Source organism: Microplitis demolitor, chromosome 3 (genome assembly GCF_026212275.2).
Source record: "Microplitis demolitor isolate Queensland-Clemson2020A chromosome 3, iyMicDemo2.1a, whole genome shotgun sequence".
Classification (NCBI taxonomy): Eukaryota; Metazoa; Arthropoda; class Insecta; order Hymenoptera; family Braconidae; genus Microplitis; species Microplitis demolitor.
In genome coordinates, this window is record NC_068547.1 from 5,967,000 (window position 1) to 5,991,890 (window position 24,891).

The 24,891-nt window shown below is 30.9% G+C and overlaps 1 protein-coding gene across 2 annotated transcripts in view; it reads right to left on the bottom strand.

Annotated features, from left to right (window-relative positions):
• Positions 1-24,891, bottom strand: part of LOC103580748 (semaphorin-1A) — an 83,175-nt gene that overhangs the window by 48,036 nt on the left and 10,248 nt on the right. For both annotated transcript variants that reach the window (XM_014440580.2, XM_014440579.2), the window contains exon 2: positions 16,441-17,820. In XM_014440580.2, the coding sequence (XP_014296066.1) occupies positions 16,441-16,552 (112 nt within the window). In that variant the 5' untranslated portion in view covers positions 16,553-17,820. The remainder of the gene's footprint in view (positions 1-16,440; positions 17,821-24,891) is intronic.

Here is a 24,891-nt window from a genome sequence, read left to right on the forward strand (position 1 = left end):
CGGAGAAATTCTTCTTGTTTAAAATGCTATTATGTCATAGTGAAACTGGACCACGTTGGTCACCTGGCGAAAATTGAAATGAAATGCAAAAATTACTATGACCATGGTAATTTTTGCATGTGTTTATTATCTGAATTTTGCAGGTGACCAACAGAATCCGGCTTTACAATGGCGCCGTAGAATTTATAACGAGAACAATTTTCCGTGTATCATAAACATAAAAAAGGCGAAGCAAATAATAATAATAATAATTATTATTTTTTTAATTATCGTTATTGTTAGACATTTATATGTGTACTGTAAAAATAATTTAGTGAGTAGATTTAAAAGTGTTGTGTTTAAAGAGTAATACGACACTTGAATAAACGAAGTTGAAATAAAAAAGGGATGATTGTTGAGGGAAAATGGAGGTACTTGATTTCAACCAACGACACAATACACTCTCGAAGTATGTACAGACGAGCGAACACGGCGGAAAAGGATCCAAGTTTTCTCTTTTCATTACTTAAGGTCTCATAATACAGGAGAATACCTTTGAAGGATTTTATACGTTCATTTATAACATTATAGTATTTTATTATTATTAATATAAATTCTTTTGATGAATTTCATTGTGATTTAGTGAAAATAACTAAATAAATATAACAATAATAATAGTAATAAAAAATTGCAAAAGTATTTCATAAGAGGATTAATTTATTTTTTTGTCTTTCATCTTCTGTGTTTTTGTTGTGTGTGATTCATATAAAAGCTTTTCAAAAGGATTCTCAGCGCTGACCTGGTACTTTTTTGACGGGATTATTATCTTAAGCTAATAATTAAGTGCAGGTTTCGAGAAAATATAATATTAATAAGTTAAAAATTCTATTCAGCTCATTCATATATTTTCATTGTATAAATTGAATAAATTTTTTTAAAAATATAAATAAAATTAAAATGCATAAAATTAATGTAATTTAAAGAGGAAAAAAAAATATTTTTTTTTTTTAATTAAAAGCGAGATAAAAAATTTAATATAAAACACAATAAAATTTTTATAGCGACTGTATAATGAAAATATGGAATTAACAATTTTTTTATTAAATAAAAAGTTAAAAATTTATATTCACAATGAAAGATAAATATAAATTTACTTTTTCATTTTTTGTATCAAAAGGAAAAAGTAAAGTAACGAGTGCAAAAACAAACCGTTCGGGCGAGTCCAATCCGAGCTTCAAGACCTCCCACAAAATAATATTTATAAGCCAAATGTAAAAATAATATTAATACATAAAATATAAATTCGACAATAGATTAAACTCTAAAAATGCCAAGCACATCCGATTCGAGTGAATGACCTGCGGAGGATCGATATGTGGAAATGGAGCGGAGACGAGAATGTTTTGCGCTACGAGATTCTTCTATATTCACTTGTCAGGGATAACATGAACTCAATACACAAGCTACAAAAGCTTTGCGAGTACACCTATCCACCCCCACCCTGTCTCCACCCCTCGCCAACACACTCATACACATAATTTTTTTATAACATTTTTTTAATAATTTTTTTTCTTTTTTTTTCCGACAAAAAAATCCACATCAGCTTTACCGTCAAGCCGATTCCACGACACGCCAGACGTCCGGTCTGACGTGCTTCACGCTTCGTTAGTCGACGCGTTCACTACCCATCTTTTTCCATTGTATTTTTTCTCCTTCTTTTCCCGACTACTACAACAACTAACTCGTCATAGCTACCGCAATACTACTACGTCCATACATTTTTCTTGTATATACATATATATATATAGATATATATACAACGACATCACCCTCAATACACTAATACTAGTCCAGATTCTCTGCATCTCGACTCGACCCTCTGTCCAAACTTTACTTTTTATCAATATTCATATCGCCATATATATATATATAACTCTTGCTTTAGTCATTTTCCAACAATCCTCTTTTACCCACCAACCACCCCTTCATCTACTAGCTCATCTACGAACGTCCCTCTACTATAATCCCCTCCATCCTCCTTCCGTCACACTCGACTGGCGGCTTTTCCGTTTTTCCTCAAAAATTGACAAAGTGTATGCGCATTTTGACGAATACATATTTTGTCACACACTTTTTTATGTATTCATATTTTTCATTTTTTCTTTTTTTGTTTGAATGCATAAATTAAAAATTATTGACATTGACTAATAAAAAAAAATGTTATTCATTGATGAACAAAAAATAAAAGGGAAAATAATAACAAATAGTACAAGTGAGTTTGTTTACTTACTTTGTTTATAACGGATAATAAAGACAGAAAAAAAAAAAAAAAATAAAAAATTACTCTAAAATGTTTTACGGCAATATTGTCACGGTGTCACATGTAGAAATGGTTTAGATAAAAGTAAAAAATATACATTTAAAAAAAAAAAAAGAAAACATAGAATTTTATATTGTTCGCGTTTTTATTCCAACAAAAGCTGGTAATGTTTACTGGGAGTCTATTATTTTGAGAAAAACAAAAATATATGAAATTTCCGCGGTCTACCGTGTACAGAATCTCGGATTTAGTATATATATATATATATATATATGTATATACATTCATTGTTTTAATCCGGCACATTCGCAGAATTTGTACAGCAATTGAAACCAAACGAAAACCAATCGAATGTATAAAATACTTTAGCAGTTTAATTACACAATTGTATAGAAAACTAAATTGTATAAAAAAATATATATCTGCAAATAAATGATTGAAAATTTTGATACATAATTATATTTAATAGCCTGTAGAAATTTTGTGTGTTTTAATATATTAATAAACATGTTGCAATATCCCGTATTATATTTATTATTCTTTTGTCGAAAATTCAATACGTTATCAAATATTAGGATCTTTTGTTAAAATTAAATATTATGATAATGGTGGCGTTATTATAGACTGTTGTTGCAAAGAGAATACATGATACAATAATTTGTCACTATGATACCGGTAGAGTGCGGATTCAGGAGTATCTCCCACTTGTCGACAATTAGAGGGTGTGTTGAAACTCTCTCTCGAGAGTTCTTCATTTGTAGAAAGTGATGTGCTCATTATCCGCCTCAATTTCACTACCATTACTATTATTATATATTATTATCATTATGAATACTGTTATTACATTGTTTCAAATAAAATATTCAAACTAAAATATTTTGTCTATCGGACATTTCAAACAGAATATTATATATCAGCATTCTCAGTAAAAAAAAACTAACTCCACTTTTGTATATTATACAAAAAAGCTAAAAAATTGTAAAAAATGATGCTCTCTGAATTTGAAACAGTGCATATATACTACTTTTCAGTGGTTTTCACTGTTTCAGATTTAGAGAGTGCATGAAATGCAAATTTTTTCATTTAGAATATGGTTTTTTTACTAACGTGCATGAAAAAAAATATTTTTCAAGATACCAGCATTGACTTGAAGTTTCAATGCCTCTACAGCCAGTCGAATGAAGTTAATTTTAGTCTAATGCCGCGAATGATTATCAGCAAACGCATAAATTGTAAATGCCTTTAGTCAGCGGGCAGAAACAATCTTGTTTCGTCCCTTAGCAACAGACAAATAATTTTTCTCCTCGCTGACTGAAGGCTTTTGCAATTTAAACTCCGATACTTGTTATTTAATTTGTTTAATAGTAATTTCAGAGCATTAATTTTATTTGCGTAAATGACAGTTCTGACTGTTATTAGATTTTATAAAAATTAGCGTTAATAATTAATAGTATTTATAGTTTCTGCTTAATTATAAATTGCAAATGACAATTTACGCTTCCGCTAATAATTGATCACACCATTAGTGGAAAATTAACTTGTTTCTGACTGGCTGCTGACACTGAAACTTTAAGTTCCAATCCATGTAATCATGAAAAATCTAGTATGTAACTCAGGATAAAACACAATTTATCTGCAAGTGATGTCAGCCAACTTCACCCTGGTTTGAAATCGTTTCATTTCATTCCTTGTTACATAATATCCTATTATCATAATTTTTTTAAGCATCGGTTCTCTTTTACATTTTTTGTTTGAATTAGACGGTTTTCATGCGACACCTTTTATAACTTAAAAATTAAAACCAATCATTAGCAATTTGTGTTACGACGATTGCCAACAGTAATTTTAAATTTAGATTTAGATGATTTCCTACTGAGAGCGATAATAGTTAATTATAAATTCCACTCATATAATAAACTCTATCGTTATCAAGATCATAAAGATGACGAATATGTCACGTTACTTATCTACGTCATATCAAATTTAATATCTCCATATATTTATGATATATTACATAGAAATCAGTTCTATTATAATTATAATACTAATTAAGGCATGATTAATATATAAGATGAGTCTACATTTTTAGTAATATCCATCAAGTAAACGATATTAATATTGATATTTAAATTACCTTAAATATATAAAACCAAAGTGACATTTGACAATTATTATTTAATTATCTTAAAAAACCGGCGTTAATATTTTATTTGAGCTTTTATACTTCAAGCTCCAATATGAATTAATAATTTTGTACAAATATATATCACTGGGATACTGAGATAGCTATAAATTAATAATTATCAAAGTTTAACAAGATGTCAAGATTAATATCTTAAGAACGTACAGTTAACTCGGTGTAAAATCGATCGGATAAAACGGAACGTTGTATTTCCTCGCATAAACACAAGTGAAGTCGAAGCTGACTACAGCCAGTAGCCCAAGCTTTAGAATCCGGACATCATTCGTAACAGTTAGAATCTAATAGCTGAACGGAAGTGCGACGGGATTTCCTTAACTTCCTGAGCTTCTCTCATTTCTCCCTTTGCCTCTCTTACTTCTGCACTCTACCCCACACCTATATATTTACTATATAAATATATGTGTATACATGTATATATGTATGGATGTATGTATGTATGAGGTTCAGTATTCGACTTACTAAAACCAAGTTGCGATGTAGCTAAGAGAGAAAATAAACGATTTATATCTCAAGGCGTAGCTTCGAAAATTGCCAATAAACCGTCCCGTCGTCCCTTCTACACTTCACTTCGATCTACTTGCAACCTCGCCAATACGATGATAGAGTAATCTGCGTCAGGATCAATTCTCAGATAACAAGTCGTTATAAATGTGTTTACCTATTGACTCTTACTGCTGATTTTTTAAAGAAGAAAAATGAAAAAAATTTTTTTTATCTGGTTTATTTATTAATCTTATTTTTTCCACCTCTAACTTTGTTTATTCAATTTTATTTTTTAGTTTACCTCTAATTTTAAATAAAAGAATTAAAGAAGGATAATTACAGAGGAACAGACTAGAGGATAATTAACCGACTTATTCGCCGACCGTAATGTAATTGTTGAAAATAAGAACTAAGCGATGTGAGAAAAGCACAAACAATACAGAGATTAATTCAACCCTGTACTAGTCAACACTTATTGTTATTATTATTATTTTTATTATTATTACTATATAATTATTATTGTATACATTGTCGCTGTTCCTGTTCAGTTGTTGTTATGCGACACCCGGTAAAATGGAAAGTAACGAAAAAGAGACCGTTGTTAGTGCAAACGTGACAAAGACTCTTGAAAGAAGTTAATAAACTTTTTTTAACATTACTCATGTTTTTTTGTTTGCTTATTTTCCACTGTTTTATATTAGACTATAATTAGATATTTTAAAAATAAAAATAATGAAGGAATGGAATAAAAGAAAAAGATGAAAGGAAACATAATTAGAAATATACTTGAGAAAGTACTCTTTGTAATAAAGCTTTTTTTCTTTTATTTATTCCATAATTTTATTTTTTTTTCAGTTTTAAGAATTATATAACAAAGTAAATATACCGTAAATTTGAACGTTCTAATAAGGGAAGTTTGCAAAATACTTTTGTAAAATTATCTAGAACAGTATTTTGTTAATTTGTATTCGTTATCAGGATTATTTTAATCCCAATTATTGAATAAAATAAACTTTTTTACTCAAAAAAAAAAAAAAAAAAAAAAAAAAATATAATCATATGATTAAATGGCGTGTCAAAAGCAAAACCTTTCATTTTTACTGAACATGAAATGTGAAGAAATAAATTATCAAGGCATTATTTTACTTTAAATAATATTTTTCTTCAGGAAAAAAAAAAAAATTATATAATAATAATAATTGAATAAAAGTAACCTTTGTTCTTTAACTTTTCTAGTGATGTTAAAAAAACCAGAGTCATTAACTTAACAATTGGTTTATAGGTCAAGCTGTAGCTACAGAGTGATAAAAAGCATTGGAGGTGAAAACGAGAAAATTCTCTATTACATCGGATACCCTATCTCTCTATCTATAAGAAGAGTCAAAAAAAAGATAAAAAAGAAGAGAAAAAGAAATGAAAAACGCATACTACAAGATAAAAGAATACGCTGGTGAAAATGAGATGGCAACGGACTTTATTCGTGTCCTTAGTGGGCAGAATATACAGGAAAAGAAAGACCCAAGAACGCTACCGAGGAGTGGATCAACCAGAAATACCACGCGGCTTATCCCGAGGACGTTTCAAAGAGACTTTAACACTCGACATTCGCGTAGTCACTTCCACGTCATCTAAATTTTATTTTTTTTTTTCCTCCTCATCCTATCTGATTATTATTATTATTATTATTATTATTATTATTATTATTATTATTATTATTATTATTATTATTATTATTATTATATATCTATATAAATAGACATTGTCGTAAGGATAAAAATCGATTGACGAATCACGAGCATGTGCGGTAAATCTCACAGTATAGCAGAAACCCCCACAGCTCACCACGAAAATGAAGGAACCCCCGTGGTCTCATTCCCTCGTTCTCTCTTTCTCTTCAGTATTTTTTTTTGTTCCCCACCTATTCGATATCCCCCATCTATTCTATCTAGCAACCCCCTTGTGCCAGCAGAGTATAGCTCGTCTTTCTTTATTTTTTGTTGTCCCCTACCCGAGCATATCCCGATCGGCTTCTATCGATTCAACCCAAGAACACCCTTATAACCTTCCCGCGCTTTTATACAGACGGCCGGAGGCCGCAAATCCAATCGCAGTGTCGTATCTACAGGCTTATACACACATACATGAATTCATACATATACAATATATATGTAGATTCATAAATACATAGATAGAAAGATATAATAATAATAGTAGTAGTAGTGTAGTGTGTTAAGAGAGACAAAAAGAGTGGATGAGAAAGAGCAAGAGAGGTTAAAAGCTGACACAGAGGCCCACACGCTACAATTTATCGCCTCTGCAGAAGCTCAGAGATATTATGGCAAAAAGCAAGAGATAGAAGAGCCGTTGAAAATCGAACGTCTCGTCTCCGGTGAAAATCATCCGACGCCTCATGTTTTTAACGGCTTCGAAAGCTCCTCTCTTCACGTTATCTTCAAACGTTTACCCCGTCATCTCGTCTTTTATTCCGTAATATCTACACATTTATTTTTTTTACTTTTTTTTATACATTTTTAAATCTTGTAAGCTCACTTTAATGGCTTGTTATATCCTATCATAACTTTGGATCTAAATTATTACGGGATATAAACACAAAGACTGGCGCTGGTGCTTTAGCCGGCCTGTAATATTGCGCTTGACTGTATTTTGTTAAAGCTGATTTTTATTATTTTCACAAGATTTTGCATTAAATCACTTGCTCAGCTATAACTATTTACTGAAAAAACACTTTATAATACATACGTGCTTACTTATTATTTATTTACGTATATAAAGATTATTATTTATTACATTTATAGTCGAAATAAAAAATTCATTTTCTATTTAAATTTCATTATAAAGAAATTCAAAGTTTGTTACTTTTTTTTTCTTTTACCGCAAAACTACATTGTATATTCTTAAGCATACAAAAGAATTTACAATAATCGAGATGGGAAAACGTATTCCCAAAGACCATTAAGATAAAAGAGATACAGTGTCTATTGTAACTAAACAAGTCTCTGTCATATTCTATTTAAACTTCTCTCTTCTTATTATTATTATCATATTAAAATATATTTTTCTTTTATCATACTCGTGATATTGAATATAAATTTTAATGTATTTATATATAGTTTCCTGGTACTGATTGGCTTTATTGTTGACTCTTCATATATATTATATATACTATTAAATAAATAAGAATAAGAAATATAAATAATGAAAATAAATTTGAATGATAAAGTTAAAAAATAACGCGCACAATAGAAACTTTTATTTTCTTTAAATTCAGCCGACTTCTACTACCGACTACGACCTTATACTCCATTTCATTTGGTTATATATATATGTATATATTTTACCGTCTCTTTTACACCGCTCAATACCCCCAAAAGGCCAAATAAAAAACCTGAGCGTCAAACTTTTCTCAAGGGACCTAGCCGAGAGCAGTAAAAAAAAAAAATAGAAAGGCGTAGACGAAAAAAAAAGTATCCTTTAGATTTTGAAATTATCCATTTTAAAATAAAATGTAATGACAATAAAAATAAAAATTTAAAGTTAAGTGTATGGGAGAATGTTTCATTGAATATTGTAGTACATAAAGGACAATCCTCCTTCACCACGATTACCACTAAGCCCTCTCTCACCCTCTCTCATCCTCGGCGTCGCGTTCCGCAGCACTGATGGGTGACCCCCGAAATACCGCGTGCATAACTTTGTGCTCTCTTGGCACACCACCACGCCGTCGGTATATACGGTGTATTGATCGCTATTCACAGAACCAAAGCAAGAGAGGACCAGACTGAAGAGAGAATAACCCATACGTTCGGGTATCCTCGTGAGCCTTCGTTCTCATCTCTATCTCTCTCATACCCGGGTATTTTATCTCTCTTACAGTCACCCCGCAAAACCCCACTGGCTTTCCACCGCTATATCTTTTATCTCGCTCTGCTCACCCTCTAACCCCACCGCCACCCGTGATCCTTATACTTCTCACTCTTTCTCAACATGGCGACTATCTCGTCACGTGAGAGCTGCTCGTGAGTTCGTAAACTCTCCAGCAGCACTAGCGGTCCAAGAGTGCCTGAGCTTACCAATTTTTCGTATTCTTCACGGTGGGATCATGACGGGATGATGCCGATACTTTTTTTTCATATCTTCCTTTTCAAAAGCTCGACCATACCCCGGAATTTAAAGTCTCGACGCACTGTTATGTCCATTTTTCTCGTTCTTATCTTACTTTTTTTTTCCTCTCTTATCATTCACTTTTTGCCCACCTTTTTTTCTCTCGCTTTCGCTTTATTCGTACTCCAACTTGTACGTATGTATGTATATAAAAGAGAGAATAGCATAGCCGCAGTCTAGTCTACTCGTAATATAAGCCGCGTCTTCTTTCGTCTGCCTTGCTGTCTGTCACGTCCCACTCCTTTTTCATCCTCTCTCCCTTTTATTTCTCTCCATCTCCTTGTCTGATCCTCGTCTACGTGTTATGTCTCCTGTGTGTCTGAATTTGTCTGGGTAGATTTAACCTTGTAGTTGTAGTAATACTACTAGAAGTCCAAATATAAGGTCTGTGAGTATGAATTTTGCGGCTGTCCTTTGGCATCTCCACGACGCCCAACGCGACAACAAATGTCCAGTATATAAGACAGTAATATCCTACAGGATTCTATATGTGGATGTACTGTATGCTCATCTGTACTATACAATACTTAGTCTTGAGGCTATAAATGTATATGTATACATATATATGAAACCCAATATCTAATACTATACACAATCCTCCGGATATCAGAGTCAACCTCTCAAACCGATATTAGACCCTCATTCACTTGATATTGAGGCCACACTCTACTCGAGAATATGTTAAATATATAAAGAAGAAATAGGAGAATAAAAAAATGTAAATAATCTGGGTATTATATGCACGGAAATAAAATACACACAGACATTCACATATGAAACACGGGGCTATTGGTATGGCCAGTCAGTTGATGAAAGACAGCTGCGTCGTTTAATGCAGGCATATGAGGTTTTTATTTATTTGAGGGTTTAAAAGATTACGATCGTTAATTTTAGAGCCCACGTTTGAAAATTGGTTTTTGAATTTATACCATGGCTATATATATTTCTAGCTTAATAAATCAATACAACGCTGATTAATGTAAGTTCAGTTTTTTTGTTATAAGTTTTTTAAATTTATTTATCGTTAAAATAAAAATAAAATATTATTTTATAATTTTAACGAGGTGATAAAATTTATTTTTATTTGGGTCCATATATATTTTTATATAAAGCATATTACGTATAGAGAAATATATTGTAGGAAAATTTAAGAGTTTTGTGACGGAATCAAATGTGAATATAAAAATGTTGAAAAAAAATACTTGGCACAGAAAGTAAAGAATATGGTTCCGGTGGAAGTGCCCTTTTCTATCTAGCTTTAGTATTTTCTATTTTATATATATATATATATATATATATAAATTTTTTTTCACCCATATATATGTGTATTTATATAATACGAGCGTGGAAGTCGATATCTTGAGTACAATGCATCCATCCTAGTGGTCATAAACGCGATGAGAATCGGCGAGAAGAGCCTTTACTTGGTATTCGAGTTTGTTGAGTTCCTTGGAGGAGCTGTATGATGGTTTATATGCTCAGCAAGTAAAGGAAAAGCAGAGGAAAGCAAAAAATAAGAATGACGAGGATAAAAATAAAAATAAAGTTTGAGTAAAAATAAAAGTTTAAGGCAGAAAAGAAAAGATGAAACAAAACAGCTCAAGCTGGCATTACTTCTCACTGAAGATTTTCTCTTCTAATTTTTTGTCCATTTTATATTTTTTTCCACAATGTTATTTCATCGTTATTCTTCTTCATCTTCTTTTTCAATTCTTTTTCACGTATTTTATTTATATTTTTATTTTTTATTTTTTCATTATCATTATTATTTTATTTTTTATATAATGACATATCGAAAGAACCAAGGACGAACGCTTTTATCATGAACAATAGGACAATAGTGATAACCTTCTCACTCTCTATCTACACAATGTCTGATATGACATGTCTCTCTTTCACGTTCCTTAACGTTGTCATGTCGACGTATCTGCAATTTTCTATCTTTTTATACTCCTTCATTTTTCTTTAACGTATTTTTCCACGCGAGACCAATGAGAATAGACTTTAAAGAAAGCAAAAGCAAAAAAAAGTATGAGAAAAAAAAAAAAATGTCGAAAATGAGAACGAGAATGAGAACGGGTATGAGTACGAGTACGAAAGAATAATCGAACGTAAAAATGATAAAAAATGGGTAAAAAATATAAAATTTCAGCGACGAGAGATTCAATGTAAGGAAGAAAAATAAACGACGCTCATGATAGACGTCAATAACCTAAGTACGAAGATGATGATTGAGTGAAGATAAAGACCAGTAAGATGAAGAGAAGTAGATTGAAAATACGTCTTGTAAGTGAATAAAAAAAGATAATAAATAAAAATGAGTAATGTAAAAAATATATGATAAGAAGAAAAGAAAAAAAAATGTGATCAATAGCGCGACGTTTACATTGACAACGTAATCGACGGATTCACTAGATAGACGAGTGTGTTTTCTCGAGGTTAAAGTGGCGCATCGAGTTAAGTGCTCGCTTGGAAATATAGACACACATCTTGTGACAAGTTTTTATCGCTAAAGCATCCAAAAGAGGAAATTACGTCGTGAGAAAAAGATAAATAAAAAAAAATATATATATAAAAGTAACGACATGATAAGAGGTTAATTTAAAATTTTTTGAATTAACTTGAAAGCCATCAGAAAATCATTCCGACGAAATAAATATAAATTAATAGTTTGTAAAAAGTCAAGAGCGCTCACTTACAACTTTATCTTTTAATGAAAAATATAAATTTAACTTTAAGTTTGTATTTATGCATTAAAAAATTTTAATGGACATTTTTATGGATTTTAATCGCGTGTTTCCAACATTTGCCTGCAGCCAAAAACTTGCTGCCAATTTAAATTCCATCAGCCCCGAAATTTCTATTAATATGTTGTAAAAATTTAATTACTTGTATATGTGATATTAGTTGTACTTGATAGAGGAAAGATAATGATAACAAACCCATTAGTGAAACTGTCAAACCTGCTATTAATTTATTGATAATAATTAAATGACGGTTATTATTTTACCAACGATTTTCAATAGATATGCATTGTAAGATAATTGAATGAAAAATTTAAAGATTAAATACATTGTAGACGTAACGAGTAGATTTTTTTGAATTAAACCGTACGAAAAAAGTATATATACGTGCAAAATTGAATATATGTCTCATATATGCGGCATATATTCAGATTTGCTCGAGTATATACCAATATATACTTTTTTCGTATGAGAATATCAAAATAAATCACCTAAATTATACAGAAAAAAAAAGATTTCTTGGCGCGAAAAAAATTTCGCATCATAAAATAAATATAAAAATTTTCTTAGGACTTGAAAAAATTTCTAGACTTAAGTAAAAATTTTCTTGGGGCGAGTAAACATTTTTTGCGCCAAGAAATCTTTTTTTTTTGTAGTTTTATTTATTTTCATTTAATCTTTGTACTAAACCCCGTAATCGTCACTTAGAAGCTTTATTTTGAAAATTACTTTGAAAAAAAAAAAAAAAAAATATTTTAATACTCATTTTTTTTTAACCAGTGACAAAATCTTTAACTTTTTATTTTTTAAATAATTTTTAATTACCATTAATTTTTGTTTCGAGACAATGGGGTGGTTTAAAAAAAAATTATTTTTTTTTTTTATTTAAAAAAAAAAATTATATACGTATGCTGATTCATTTGTAAATTTTAGTTAAAAATATTATTTTAAAACAAAGTTTTTGAATTTTTCCCACACTTCTTCTATTAACAGTAATGACAATAATAATGATGATAATAATGAATATATATAATTTAAGATATCAGAGAGAGGGATGGATTTGTATCGATCGTTACTGAGGCGACATACAGACGATTAGACGGGGATTTCAGCGTCTCAAAGTTTTTCACGACTGGATTTCTCTTAGTGGAGTGGCAAGTGAAAGGCGGAAAATAAAAATAAATATAAAAATAAGATAAAAAGTACCGTAAGAGGGAAAAGATGAAGATGAAGAGGGAGCGAAACTGTCGGGGGTAAAAGAGTACAGCTCTATAGTACACACTGTACTTGTGTATTGCAGCTAAGTTACAATGAATCTAGAGTAGATGTAGATGCTACTGCAAGGATGGAGGAACACGTTCATTGTTAACCTCCCAACGATAACCTTCATAAAAAGCTCTATATTCTATATATCTATATCCTATATATATTTATTTGTGTAGAGCTTGCAACGAACCATTATGCGCACGCGCCTTCCGCCATTATTTTTTTCCTATCGACTTCTCTCCACGTGGTCGGTTCTCTCCTCAGATTCCCAAAAACCACAAACTCCAACTCTGTTCTCTCTTTTTTCTTTTTAACTTTTATCCCTACAGTGTATACACTATACCGTATAGTAGCTATGAAACAAAATAGCCTCTAGCAATTTATATATTTTTTCATTACCAAGGGATTAGTCAGACAAAAAATAATGTTATAAAAAAAAAAAAAAAAAATTCAAAAAATACTTTGATCCATTGATAACTCGACCAATGAAAAATCCCATCACTTTTACAAAATATTTTTTCCCTATAGAAAAAACCCTTAAATAAATTCAAGACGTCAAAAAAAAATAATCTTTAAATTAGAACCCTTCTATTATTCCAATGTATAAAAATCAAACTGCGGATTAACGAATCCTTTTATAAACATTTCAATTTCAATTCCGAAAATAGAATAAATTTATTTATTCTTATTTTCGATTGTAAGTTTGCAAAAGAAAATAAAATAAAAAAGAAATATCCAGCGTATATATATTATTGGATAATATTATATTATATTTTTATTTATAAAAATTAAATAACTCGTGTGGAATATACTTTTTAAATTGATTGGTATGTGCGACGAACGATTGAGGACAAATTTGAATTATTCATACGTTTTTTTTTTCGCAATAAACCAATTTCGATACGAACAATTTGACGAAGAGGACGAACGAGTAAAGACGGACTACGTGGTTAGACTTGAGCCGAGGGGATGACGTTGAGAATTAACGATTTAGAATCTATGTATACATCTATATATATATATATATATATATTTATATACAGCTATATCAGGGTGAGCTGTAAACCTAAAGGTATTAGGGTATTTTCCCTGTCTCGTTTGCCCGAGGGATAAATATAATTTCACAAATTGAAACGATTGCCACTTGCTTGTGAGCCACATCAGTTATTTTACAAAATAAATATATATATATATATATATATATATATATACTAATATTAGTGTGATTTTTATATATAAAGGAACATGAATACGCTATCAGATTTATTATTTTGTATGAATAAAAAATTATGTGTGCTTTGATCTTTAACATCTTAGGTATATTTTTCTTTTATCAATTATCTGATCTCATGAGCCACTTTTTTTATTTCATTAACCCTGAGCTTTCCAAGATTCAGGTTGAATGAAGAAAAAAAACAGAAAAAAATAAAAAGAAAAAAAAAGACGCGTCATCCCCTCAGTTGACGATGAAAGACAGCCACTCGATCGGTTTCGAGTACACCCTCGTTCTTGTCGTCGTAACGCATAAAAAGCTTCGTGTGCACATAAGAAAGCGAGACATGACTAAAAAAAGATAAAAACTATAGATAAAAAGATTGAGATTGCCAAAGATAAAATGTAAAATAAAAAATAGACAACAAAGGGGTATTACACACATGTACTTTTCACAAGGAACAGTACAAATGTCAGTTAAACTTGTCGACAAGGACGAGTCTTATCGAATCAATCGGTATTTAGATTTTTCCTCGTACTCAGCAGCTTTATGTGAGCGCTTTCAAGTGTACTTTAAAAAAAAATCCTACTCCACATTGTTATCATTTAAAAACATTTAAATCAAAATAAAATTATTTTTTTTATCAAGTGTTGATGTATGATTGCGAAAAAAAATAATTTTTATTTTCTTGCAAAGTAAAAAAATGAAATAAAATAATTTCGTAATTTAAAGTTTTCAACGAGAGAGGATTTACCAGCGAGTTTTTTTTATTTTAAGAAAAGTGCATCTCGCAGTTCTCAAGATCAATTTAATTTTATTACTTAAGTAGAAATTGCTCGTTGTCGGCATTATTTGCTCAATTAAATTAACTTTAATCCTACATATTAATTACCCCGACTTTAAGAATTTTATATCCATCTAATAATTAACGTTGCCGATAATTATTTTTTCTTATACCAATTAAAAACAAGTAAATAAATAAATAATTAAATGTTTACTCGGTATAATTTATGAACTCTCTACTAAAATTGATTAACTGCCCGAACATTAAACTATTAAAACTTTATAATTTACGTACACATATATTTAAAAGTACATACATTAGTGTATATATGTATACGTCAAGTAGTTAATGTTTATCGTAGTGTCAGGTGTACACAGTATGGCGCGCAAGTTACGTCGTTACGAGGTGACGATGTATAATAATCGTCCAGGTATATCATACACGGTTTTAGGGGTGTCACGTGCGAGACACTTGCTCTTTCACTCACAGGTCATTTGTATCCATGACGAGAGCCCATATATATACAACACAGTGTGCGGCTTATACTCATCTATATAGAGCTATAGCTAGAGCTAACTACTCAGTGTCATCATGTAATAAGCGTAAGTTCATGACGAGGGTTGCAGCTGGCTTTTAATAGCTTTACGATCTGTTTTCACATCTCAATACGTTATTTTATAACCGAATACAGGGCTGTCATTTATATTTACTTTTAAACCCATCCATAAATTACACTATATAAATCCGCTTTAAAAAAACAATCAAGTGGTATTTTATTGGACCCTAAATAATCATACTGGAGTTAGCTGAGGTCTGATAATTTTTCAAGCTTATTTAAAACGATAAATTACTAAAAAACAAATATTTTTAAAAAATGCACTTGTAGTTTTGTTAATTTTCTACATGTGCATTTTTTTTTTTTTTTTTTTTTTTTTGTAATTTATTTGGTAAAAAAAAAAAACAAGAAATTTTTAACTGGCTGCTAACTTCAGGATCATAATTATGAATTTTCAAAAATTTAATTCAATTTAAAAAAAAAAAAAAAATATATATATATATATATATATATATATATATATATATATATATATATATATAGATAAAAATATGCACATGTAGAAAATTAAAAAAACTATAGGTGCAATTTTTTAAAATTATCGTTTTTAAAAGAATTCAAAACTTATTAGACGTCGGTTAATTTCAGGGTAATTTTAAAATAATTAAATCCTGGTATAAATAAAATAAAATAAAAAAAATATGACTTACCAAGTTGAACATACATCTTGGGTCTAATATTTTCCTGCCACGCGGCAATGGCAAAGCCGAGCATGGCAACGGCCCAACATGAGAGAAAAAGTTGCACAACGGCCGGCCGCATCGCGACCAGTAGTCACGTGCCTGACGGACGCGAATCAGGATGCGAGGGGAATAAGAGGATGCGTCGCACGCACTTGCGTGCGTTTGTGGATATTGTGGGTGGATATAAATGAAGGGGACACAAGAAAAAGGAATAAAGGGAGATTTTAATGTGTGAGTCTAAGTATGAGTGTGAGGGTGAGGGCGGGAGTGGGTGGGAGACAAAGAATAAGAGAATAAGAGAAAGAGTAATAAAACGGAAGGAAACGTGTGCGGGATAAATAGGTAGGGAAAAGCGAGGGTGGATGAGGTGGATTAGATGGTGGGTGGTGGGACAAGGAAACGTTGAACGCGCGTGCGCGTGCACAACGAAGAGTCACGCGTGCCTCTGGGTGACGATGCGCGCGTGGATTCCGGTCTTCTCACTCGACGAGTGCGTCCGTCGCGACGTACGAGAGGTCGCTCGTAGCAACGTACGTCCGGCGCGCGTTCATACTTATCACTCTTTTATTTATTGTAATTTAATATTTTTTACTATTATTTTTTTTTATCACTTATTTGTTTTCATAAATTCACTTTTTTATCCTTTAACACTTCACAGATAATCCCGGTTAGTTTTATCAAATCGTTTAAATAATATATTTATTTATATTAATATTTAATTAATTAATTAAAATTTAATCACTTCACTTTAATTATTAGCACATTGATAACACGAAATAACCGACTGACTCAGTTACTCATGAGTCTGCGGCGGACAACGGCCGCGGCCGCAAGTGAACGACGGCGACGACGATGACGACGACGTAGACGACGGCGGTCGCACGACGACGACAACCAGTGAGTTACTTTGAGTTGCGCCAGAGGGCCGCGAATTGCGCGATCGCGAATGCGCACGGGGTTCTGCGCGTTGCTCGACGATACTCGCCGTCGACGACGATGAGGATAAAGAGTTTAGTATACAGTAACACCACGCGGCGAGGGGAAAAAATAGAGAAAAAATAACTTAAAAAACTCACTGAGCACGAGAGATAGAGAGAGATAAAGAGAGAGTGGCGGAAGGAAACAATGAAACAAAGATCAAAACGTAAAGAATAAAAGAAGGGGAGTCACGAAAGGACCACAGACACAATTGAAACTCTCTCTTCTTTATCAAGGCTACGGTAATTGCGTTTTTATTATTTTTTTTATCTTTTATTATTTATTATTGTTATTATTCACGACTCTTCTTATGTTGGTTTTGCTATACCCCGTTTGTCTTTGCGTCAAACAAGCCGTTACGCCGTCGATCTGTAACATAAAAACATCATATTTATTTTACTTTTATTAATTATAAAATTTTTTTATGATATAAATATAAATTATAAATAAATGGAGGACAGAATTAATGAAGATTCTAAATTTAAATTTAAAAATTGAATCCTACTGATGATTTATAATTAGAGGAACAAGAAGAGGGGGTGAATAATTGATGAATGGGACTTTATTACAAGAGCTTAAATAGAATGATGAAATGTTAGTTAAACATTGAAGCATGTTTATTAAATAGTACCCATGGGAATGAACGTTACACGCAGCGTCGAAATTAGGCTGTGGATACATTAATGTATATAGGAGACAGTGAGAAATCGAGTAAGTTAGTGAGTGAGCGAGCGAGCGAGTAAATAAGTGAGACCCCCATGGCCCATCCAACGCATTGACCGGGCTCATTGTTTACTCCGGTCATGTACTGTACTCGCAGATATTACCCGAAGTCGATAAACTCCACCGGATGATCATTGTTGTTGGTTGAATATGACTTGTACTCATGCCCAACAGAGTGTCTATATATAGATTAACATATACATATACATATACATATACATGTACATATTTATGGATATACCTACATACCGTACAGTAGTTACATACTGACGCGTAATGGCTCATTGTCAAGTCACATATATAGAGATTACGGATAACGTACGAGGCGTAGCCACCATACACTAAAACTCGACTCTACTGTGCCTGTGCATTCTACTGACTCTCTGGTCTCTTCTATCTTTGATATTATGCTATCGCCCTTTCTGTCTCTCCTCTCTACTGTACATTCAGTATCTCCTTTTCCGCAGTCTCATCTTCACCATCCTATCCACTGAACCATTTGGTTACGTTACGTTTGAGTCTCGACTGTGGCTAATACTCTGTGCGGCTTTCTGGACTACACGTGTTTAATATCTTATAATACACATTTATGGCCACTACCAGCCAAAATTATACGTCAAAATATATACATGTATATATAGGAAATTTTAGAGTTAAACGTAAGCAGGTTATGCATTGAATATATGTCGTTTCTATATATATATATAAAGGGCTACTGTATTTACAGAATAGCATTATCACGAGTACATCAGTAGTACAGTAAGTAGAGTTAAGGTAAATACAGTTGAGATATATGTAATGTGCACGTGTGTTGTACGCGCAAGAGGCTATGACTTTACTTGTCTGACCGAGTGTTGACTCTCACTACTTATCGCTGCGCAGAAGCATTACTATATTATTGTGTGTACGCGTATGTACACGAATATGAATATATATGTACACATCTTTTGAAGATTAAAGTTTGCGTGTTCGCTTTGAGCTTTTAAGAAGCTACTTGATGCACTCTCGGTTAATATTTGAATTTTTTATTTATCTAATTTGAAAAAAAAAAAAAATATATATATATATATATAATGTATTATTCATTTTTTATTTAAAAGGATTTGAAATATTGACGCGAATAAATTGGCGACCGAGTATTTGTAAGCCGGGAAAAATATAAAAAATTTTAACAGGTATTTTTTTTTTATTTTAAATCTTACAACACACATTTATCAACCTTAATAAGACAGACGCAATCTATAACAAGACTATAGTGACTCTGGTATAAATCACATTTGACCCTTAGAAATAAAATAAGGTTTCTTTAGTGCAACAAAATAATATCTTTATATATATATATATATATATATATATATATATATATATATAGATATATATTTATATATCTTTATATATATAGCATTGTTTGGTATTAAAAAATCTATATGAAATAAAATATTAGTAAGCTGAGTACACTGAATAATTTTCAACAAGTAGAATTGTACATTGAGCAGGCAGGGCGACTACTGCGAACAAATGTTGAATTTTTCAGTGAAGACATATGAATCCATCTGGGGCAATGAATAAAGCACAACTCGAAAGGATAAATTTATATGCGTATGTACAATATATTTGCGATGATGAAAATGTAACAAGAGTTAGCCATTAATTCTTACCCACTCTATTTTACAACAACCATATCCGCATAAATATGACTAACAAAACATATATACATACATACATAAATGTACATACATACATATACATTTACCATTGCGTTATATAACGGTAACGATAGAGTGTGTATTCAGCAAAAGCTAATGCTTATTAACAACAATCACGTTAAAATTTGCATGCAATAAAAATTCTTTTTGTCAATGTTCACTTTTGAGCTGAACGGACAGTCGGGGGTGGTCGGGTGGTACTGATAGTGGTGGCAGTGGTGCTCTAACGCCGGTGCCAATACCAAGGGGATACGGAAAAGTGAGTTGGTATTGGCAGGATCGATAGGTGAACATACAACGGAGAATAAACTTGGTTGGGAAACGTCGGGAATGCGGTTTGCCATGCGGAACTGGGAGAGATACCTCTATATATATATACATACACTAAAATATATACACATATATATAGAGACTATCCCTCTCACGTTTGGAAAGTACCGCGTGATAACGTGTACACGAGGATCTGCCAATATCGGCTCGACTTTACGTTCAACCAATCAATTTCCAATTATCACACGAAATACATTCGTAATCGACCAACTACCGGTCGAACCGACGCACACTCACTTTATATATATATATAAATATATATATATGTATATAGATATTTTAACATATACATATCTACTATGTATAATAGTATTGAGTATACATAAATATATTTGTATGTCTAAATGAATTTATAGACACACACATATATATGCTTAAATAAATATATATTTGGTGAATGAAAGAAGGAAGATGGAAAACAATGGATATCAAAGCCATTTGTTTTTTTTTTATGCTTGACATTGTGTTTAACGATGCGTTATCTTGATCGTATCGCGAAACAATGCATGTCCCAGGATTCTTTATAGCAATGCGGAGGAAGAGGAGTCTCACTAATCGATACTCACATTGTTCAGCGTGGATTACAATAAATGAACAATTATTTCTTACAATAAACTGGGAAAATAAAAAAATATTTTGAATATTAAAATAATAAGAAGAACGATCGTTATCATTTTTTTTTAAACGGCTTTGTACTAAAAAATTCAATTAAAATGTAATCGATCGTCATTCGCTGAAAAGATGATTTTAATAATAAACTTTGTGATGTGATATGATTTTTTAAATTTAATGTGTCATAAGTTTAAATTTAATAAAAAAAATTAATTTGACTTTTTTATTAAAAATTAAAATTTTTTAACGTTTACAGTAAAGTTAGCTGTTAAACTGTATGCTATTACTCATTCACACGTACTTTAGTGATAAAAAAAATAAAAAATAAAATTCATATACACTTTCAGTGACAGTGTATGAGCAACAGTAAATTTTATATATGCAATTCACGATTCTCTATGAGGGTGTGATTATTGCGTCATCTCACTCAGCCATTTTATGATTTTACAAGAGAAAGAGAGAATCGACGTTAAACATTCACGCGACTGCGTTATATGGGGAATTGAAAGGGACTCAAATGGCCGAGTGTTCGTGCTGAAGTGTCTAATGAACCGTTAAGGACTGCGTCACCGATCGAGAAGCAATCGTGACTGGAAACTGGTCGAGTCAAACTAGGGTGAGAGTTACCCTTGCAAATTTTTTTTTTTACACTATTTTTTTTTCTGTCTCTTGTTCTCTGACGTACTTGACTATATAGTAATAGAGAGACACTGAACACTGAATATACCGAACGAACTAATCGAACTCGGAAATGTGCCAGAGAAAAAGACTTTTTTACTTGTTTTTATTTTTTTTTTATTCAGCTTTAGGTTATTTTTTATTTACAATCAGTCGGTGTACTACATTCCCATGTGTCTAATTGCCCTGATAAAAGTACAATGAAGAAAAAAAAATAAGTTGAAAGAAAAAAAAATTATCTATGCAGTGGTTTTTAAATACTTGTTGGTATGGAATAAAAAATTTTTAATATTAAAAAATTAATTAAAAACATTAACGTTTTTTTTTTTTTTTATTAATTAAGATGTAAAAGAAGGAATCAATGGATGGAAGTGAAATAAAAAATCTTTTTAGTCAATATGACACGAAATAAAAATTAAAGACGATTGAATCGCGATTTCTTGAATGTAAATACTCGGGTATAAACATCAGAGAGTATAAAGAATGAAATGAAAGACGATGGAGGTGTTTTATAGAGCGATAAAAAAGAAGACGATGTGTCGATTGCATGAGAGGGACAATTGGTATTCGAAACAGGTAGAAAGTCTAGTGAACGAGTGAAGGGATCCTCACGCGGGGTGATTGCCAAGGGAGGGTATACTATGCTCAGAACAATTTCCGCTGGTAGAAATACGAGTAGAGCTGCGACAAGTTTAAGAAAGAGACAAGGACGTTGGAAAGTCGTTCTGTGTTGGGTTAGGTGAGTGGAAAATAAAGGAAAAATAAAATAAAATAAAAGCGGGACGAAAAAAAATGCAATACGGGGGTACTATAGTATACAAAAAAAAAACTAAATAAATAATAAAATAAAATAAAATGAAGAAGTAGAGAGCCAACTAAAGGATGAAAGAGATGAGAAAAGCTTTTTAGAATACCCAACAAGATGAATAAAAATACTTTCATCGAATTCATAAAATATAAATCGTTACCGTGTACCCAATAACGACTTTTTAAATTTCCAGTATTGATTCCCCTATTTTATAAGTCAAACAATAAGAATTGTCGAGAGAAAATAAAATTCAATCTATTTCTTTTTATGCGAGTTAAAACTTTATTTTAATATCGAATAACAGTCAATTTTAATAATTACGTGGTAATAAATACAACAATCGACCGACCCTGTAGGCGATCCCTCAAACTTGTTACGATATTTCAAAACTCAAACAATTCATAAATATCAAAATAATTTATGAACCTCCAAGCTATCAAATATTTTGTTTTCACAATAAATATCTGAACATAAACATTTGTTGAAAAAAAAAATTTTTTAAAAATACTTTCACATGAGTTTAAAGTTACAAACCAGATTGCACTAACTAACCGACATAGCCATGATTTTAAAAATAATATTTTCAATAGAAAAATGCCTGAAAAAATTTTCTGGGCGTTAATAGGTTGGAAAAATTTTGAGAAAATCAATTAATTTTTTTATTTTTTAAATCAAACCTTTCTACAACACGAAGTTAAAAAAATGAAATTAATAAAAAAAAGTGAGTAAATAAAATTTCAGTTTAAAAAAAATCTATAAATTAAAGTATAAATAAATTTAAAGTTTTATTCTGTTATCTCACTGGCAATATTGGAAAACCGCTTTCGAGTAGTGTTGTAGTAGTATGTAACCATAACGAAGCAAACCGAGCACGTTAACTTGGAAAGCAGCAAGGAATGGGAGAGAAGATATATATATATATATCTATATATAGACATATATATGTGTATATATGTTCACATATAGTAGAATTTGGGGTTATATCTCTGCAGCTTCCATTCTCTTTCCCAAGTTCCCAAAAGCTTCGTTTCATGGTGGCCTACTATGCACTGATATATATATATATATATATATATATATATATATATATATATATATATATATATATATATATATATATATATATATATCAAACTGAACTATAATGCATAATACTAGTGTAGTGTATAACGAAAAGTACAGTTTAGTACACGGCAAGCCAAATGAAATACCGATTCGCTTCCGGCATAAGCGGAACTTCGTTACGTCACTTCCGACTTTCGGAAGGCAAGAGAGTACTGCCTATAGATGGTATGTACCTACTCATAACATTCAGCTAGCTAGATTTTCGTATCTTATCCATGCACAAATATAGTTCATACAAATTTATATTTACAAATGTCCATTACTTCATTAAATGATACCATAAATGAAATTTAAATTGAATCAATTGGTTATTAGTGATGTGTAGAATAATTTATTGCGAGCGCTATACTTTGAATTATTCAATAATTTAATATTCATTCAATGTAATTTAATTTTAATTCATTAAGTATAGATTTTATTATTAATAAATTCAAAAGTAATAATTGTTATTATTATTATAAATAATTAATATTTAAAGTAATTAATACAAAAGATTCATTACTTTAATCGAATGGAATAATTATTAATAATTTAATGATACTTAAATTAAGTTAATGAAACGTTTTTATTTTTCTTCCATTATTTTTTCTTTTTAGTTATTTTATTAAGTTATCTTTAATTGAAATTGACGTAATAAAATTTGCGACAGTTGAATAATTGAAGTTAAATTTTCATTTCTAATAATAAAAACAAAATCGATATATATTACCGTCGAGTTTAATAATAATAAAATTCATTCCGACGATAATTTAAATATTAAAATAATCCCATTTGACATATATCTAAATTTATTACCCGAGATAATTGATTAAAAAATTATCTTTTACCCAAAAAATTAATTGGGTAATTTTAGCACAGGGGTGAAAATTTTTCGATAGCTGATAAAAGTTTAGTTAGCAACAGTGAAACTGTAGATAAAATAAAATGAAATGAAAATAAAAAGAGAAGGGTCAAAAAAAAGTAAATCGAAGTGAATTAATATTCTATTAAGACGAATAAAAAATAATAATCCTGCGGAGGTGGATGTTAAAAATGATAATTGATATGACTGTACACCCACGACGCGATCTATCTATATCCGGCGAGTGAGTGGGTAGGTCTGGATGAGCACAAAGGGAACGTACTGAGCAAAGACTAGAGAGCAAGAGAGACTGTGTTGCAACTTTGAATGATTAGTTGTGTTGGTATGTGGAGGGCAATAAGGGTGTGGCGCTACCATCTCTCGGATACTCGAATATCCCTTTTAAGTTTTTTTTATATTTTATTTTACTTTTTTAGTCATGCTGTTTTTATTTTGTCTCGCTTCCAGAGACACATAAAAACGTGTACTTGAAAAGAAAAAATATATAGTAGGTGGCATGAAGAAAATGAAAAATTCTCCAGAGTTATACTTTGTAAGCTTTAAATTACATCTATTTGCACTTTGATTTAATGAAAATTATTTTAATTAAATATACT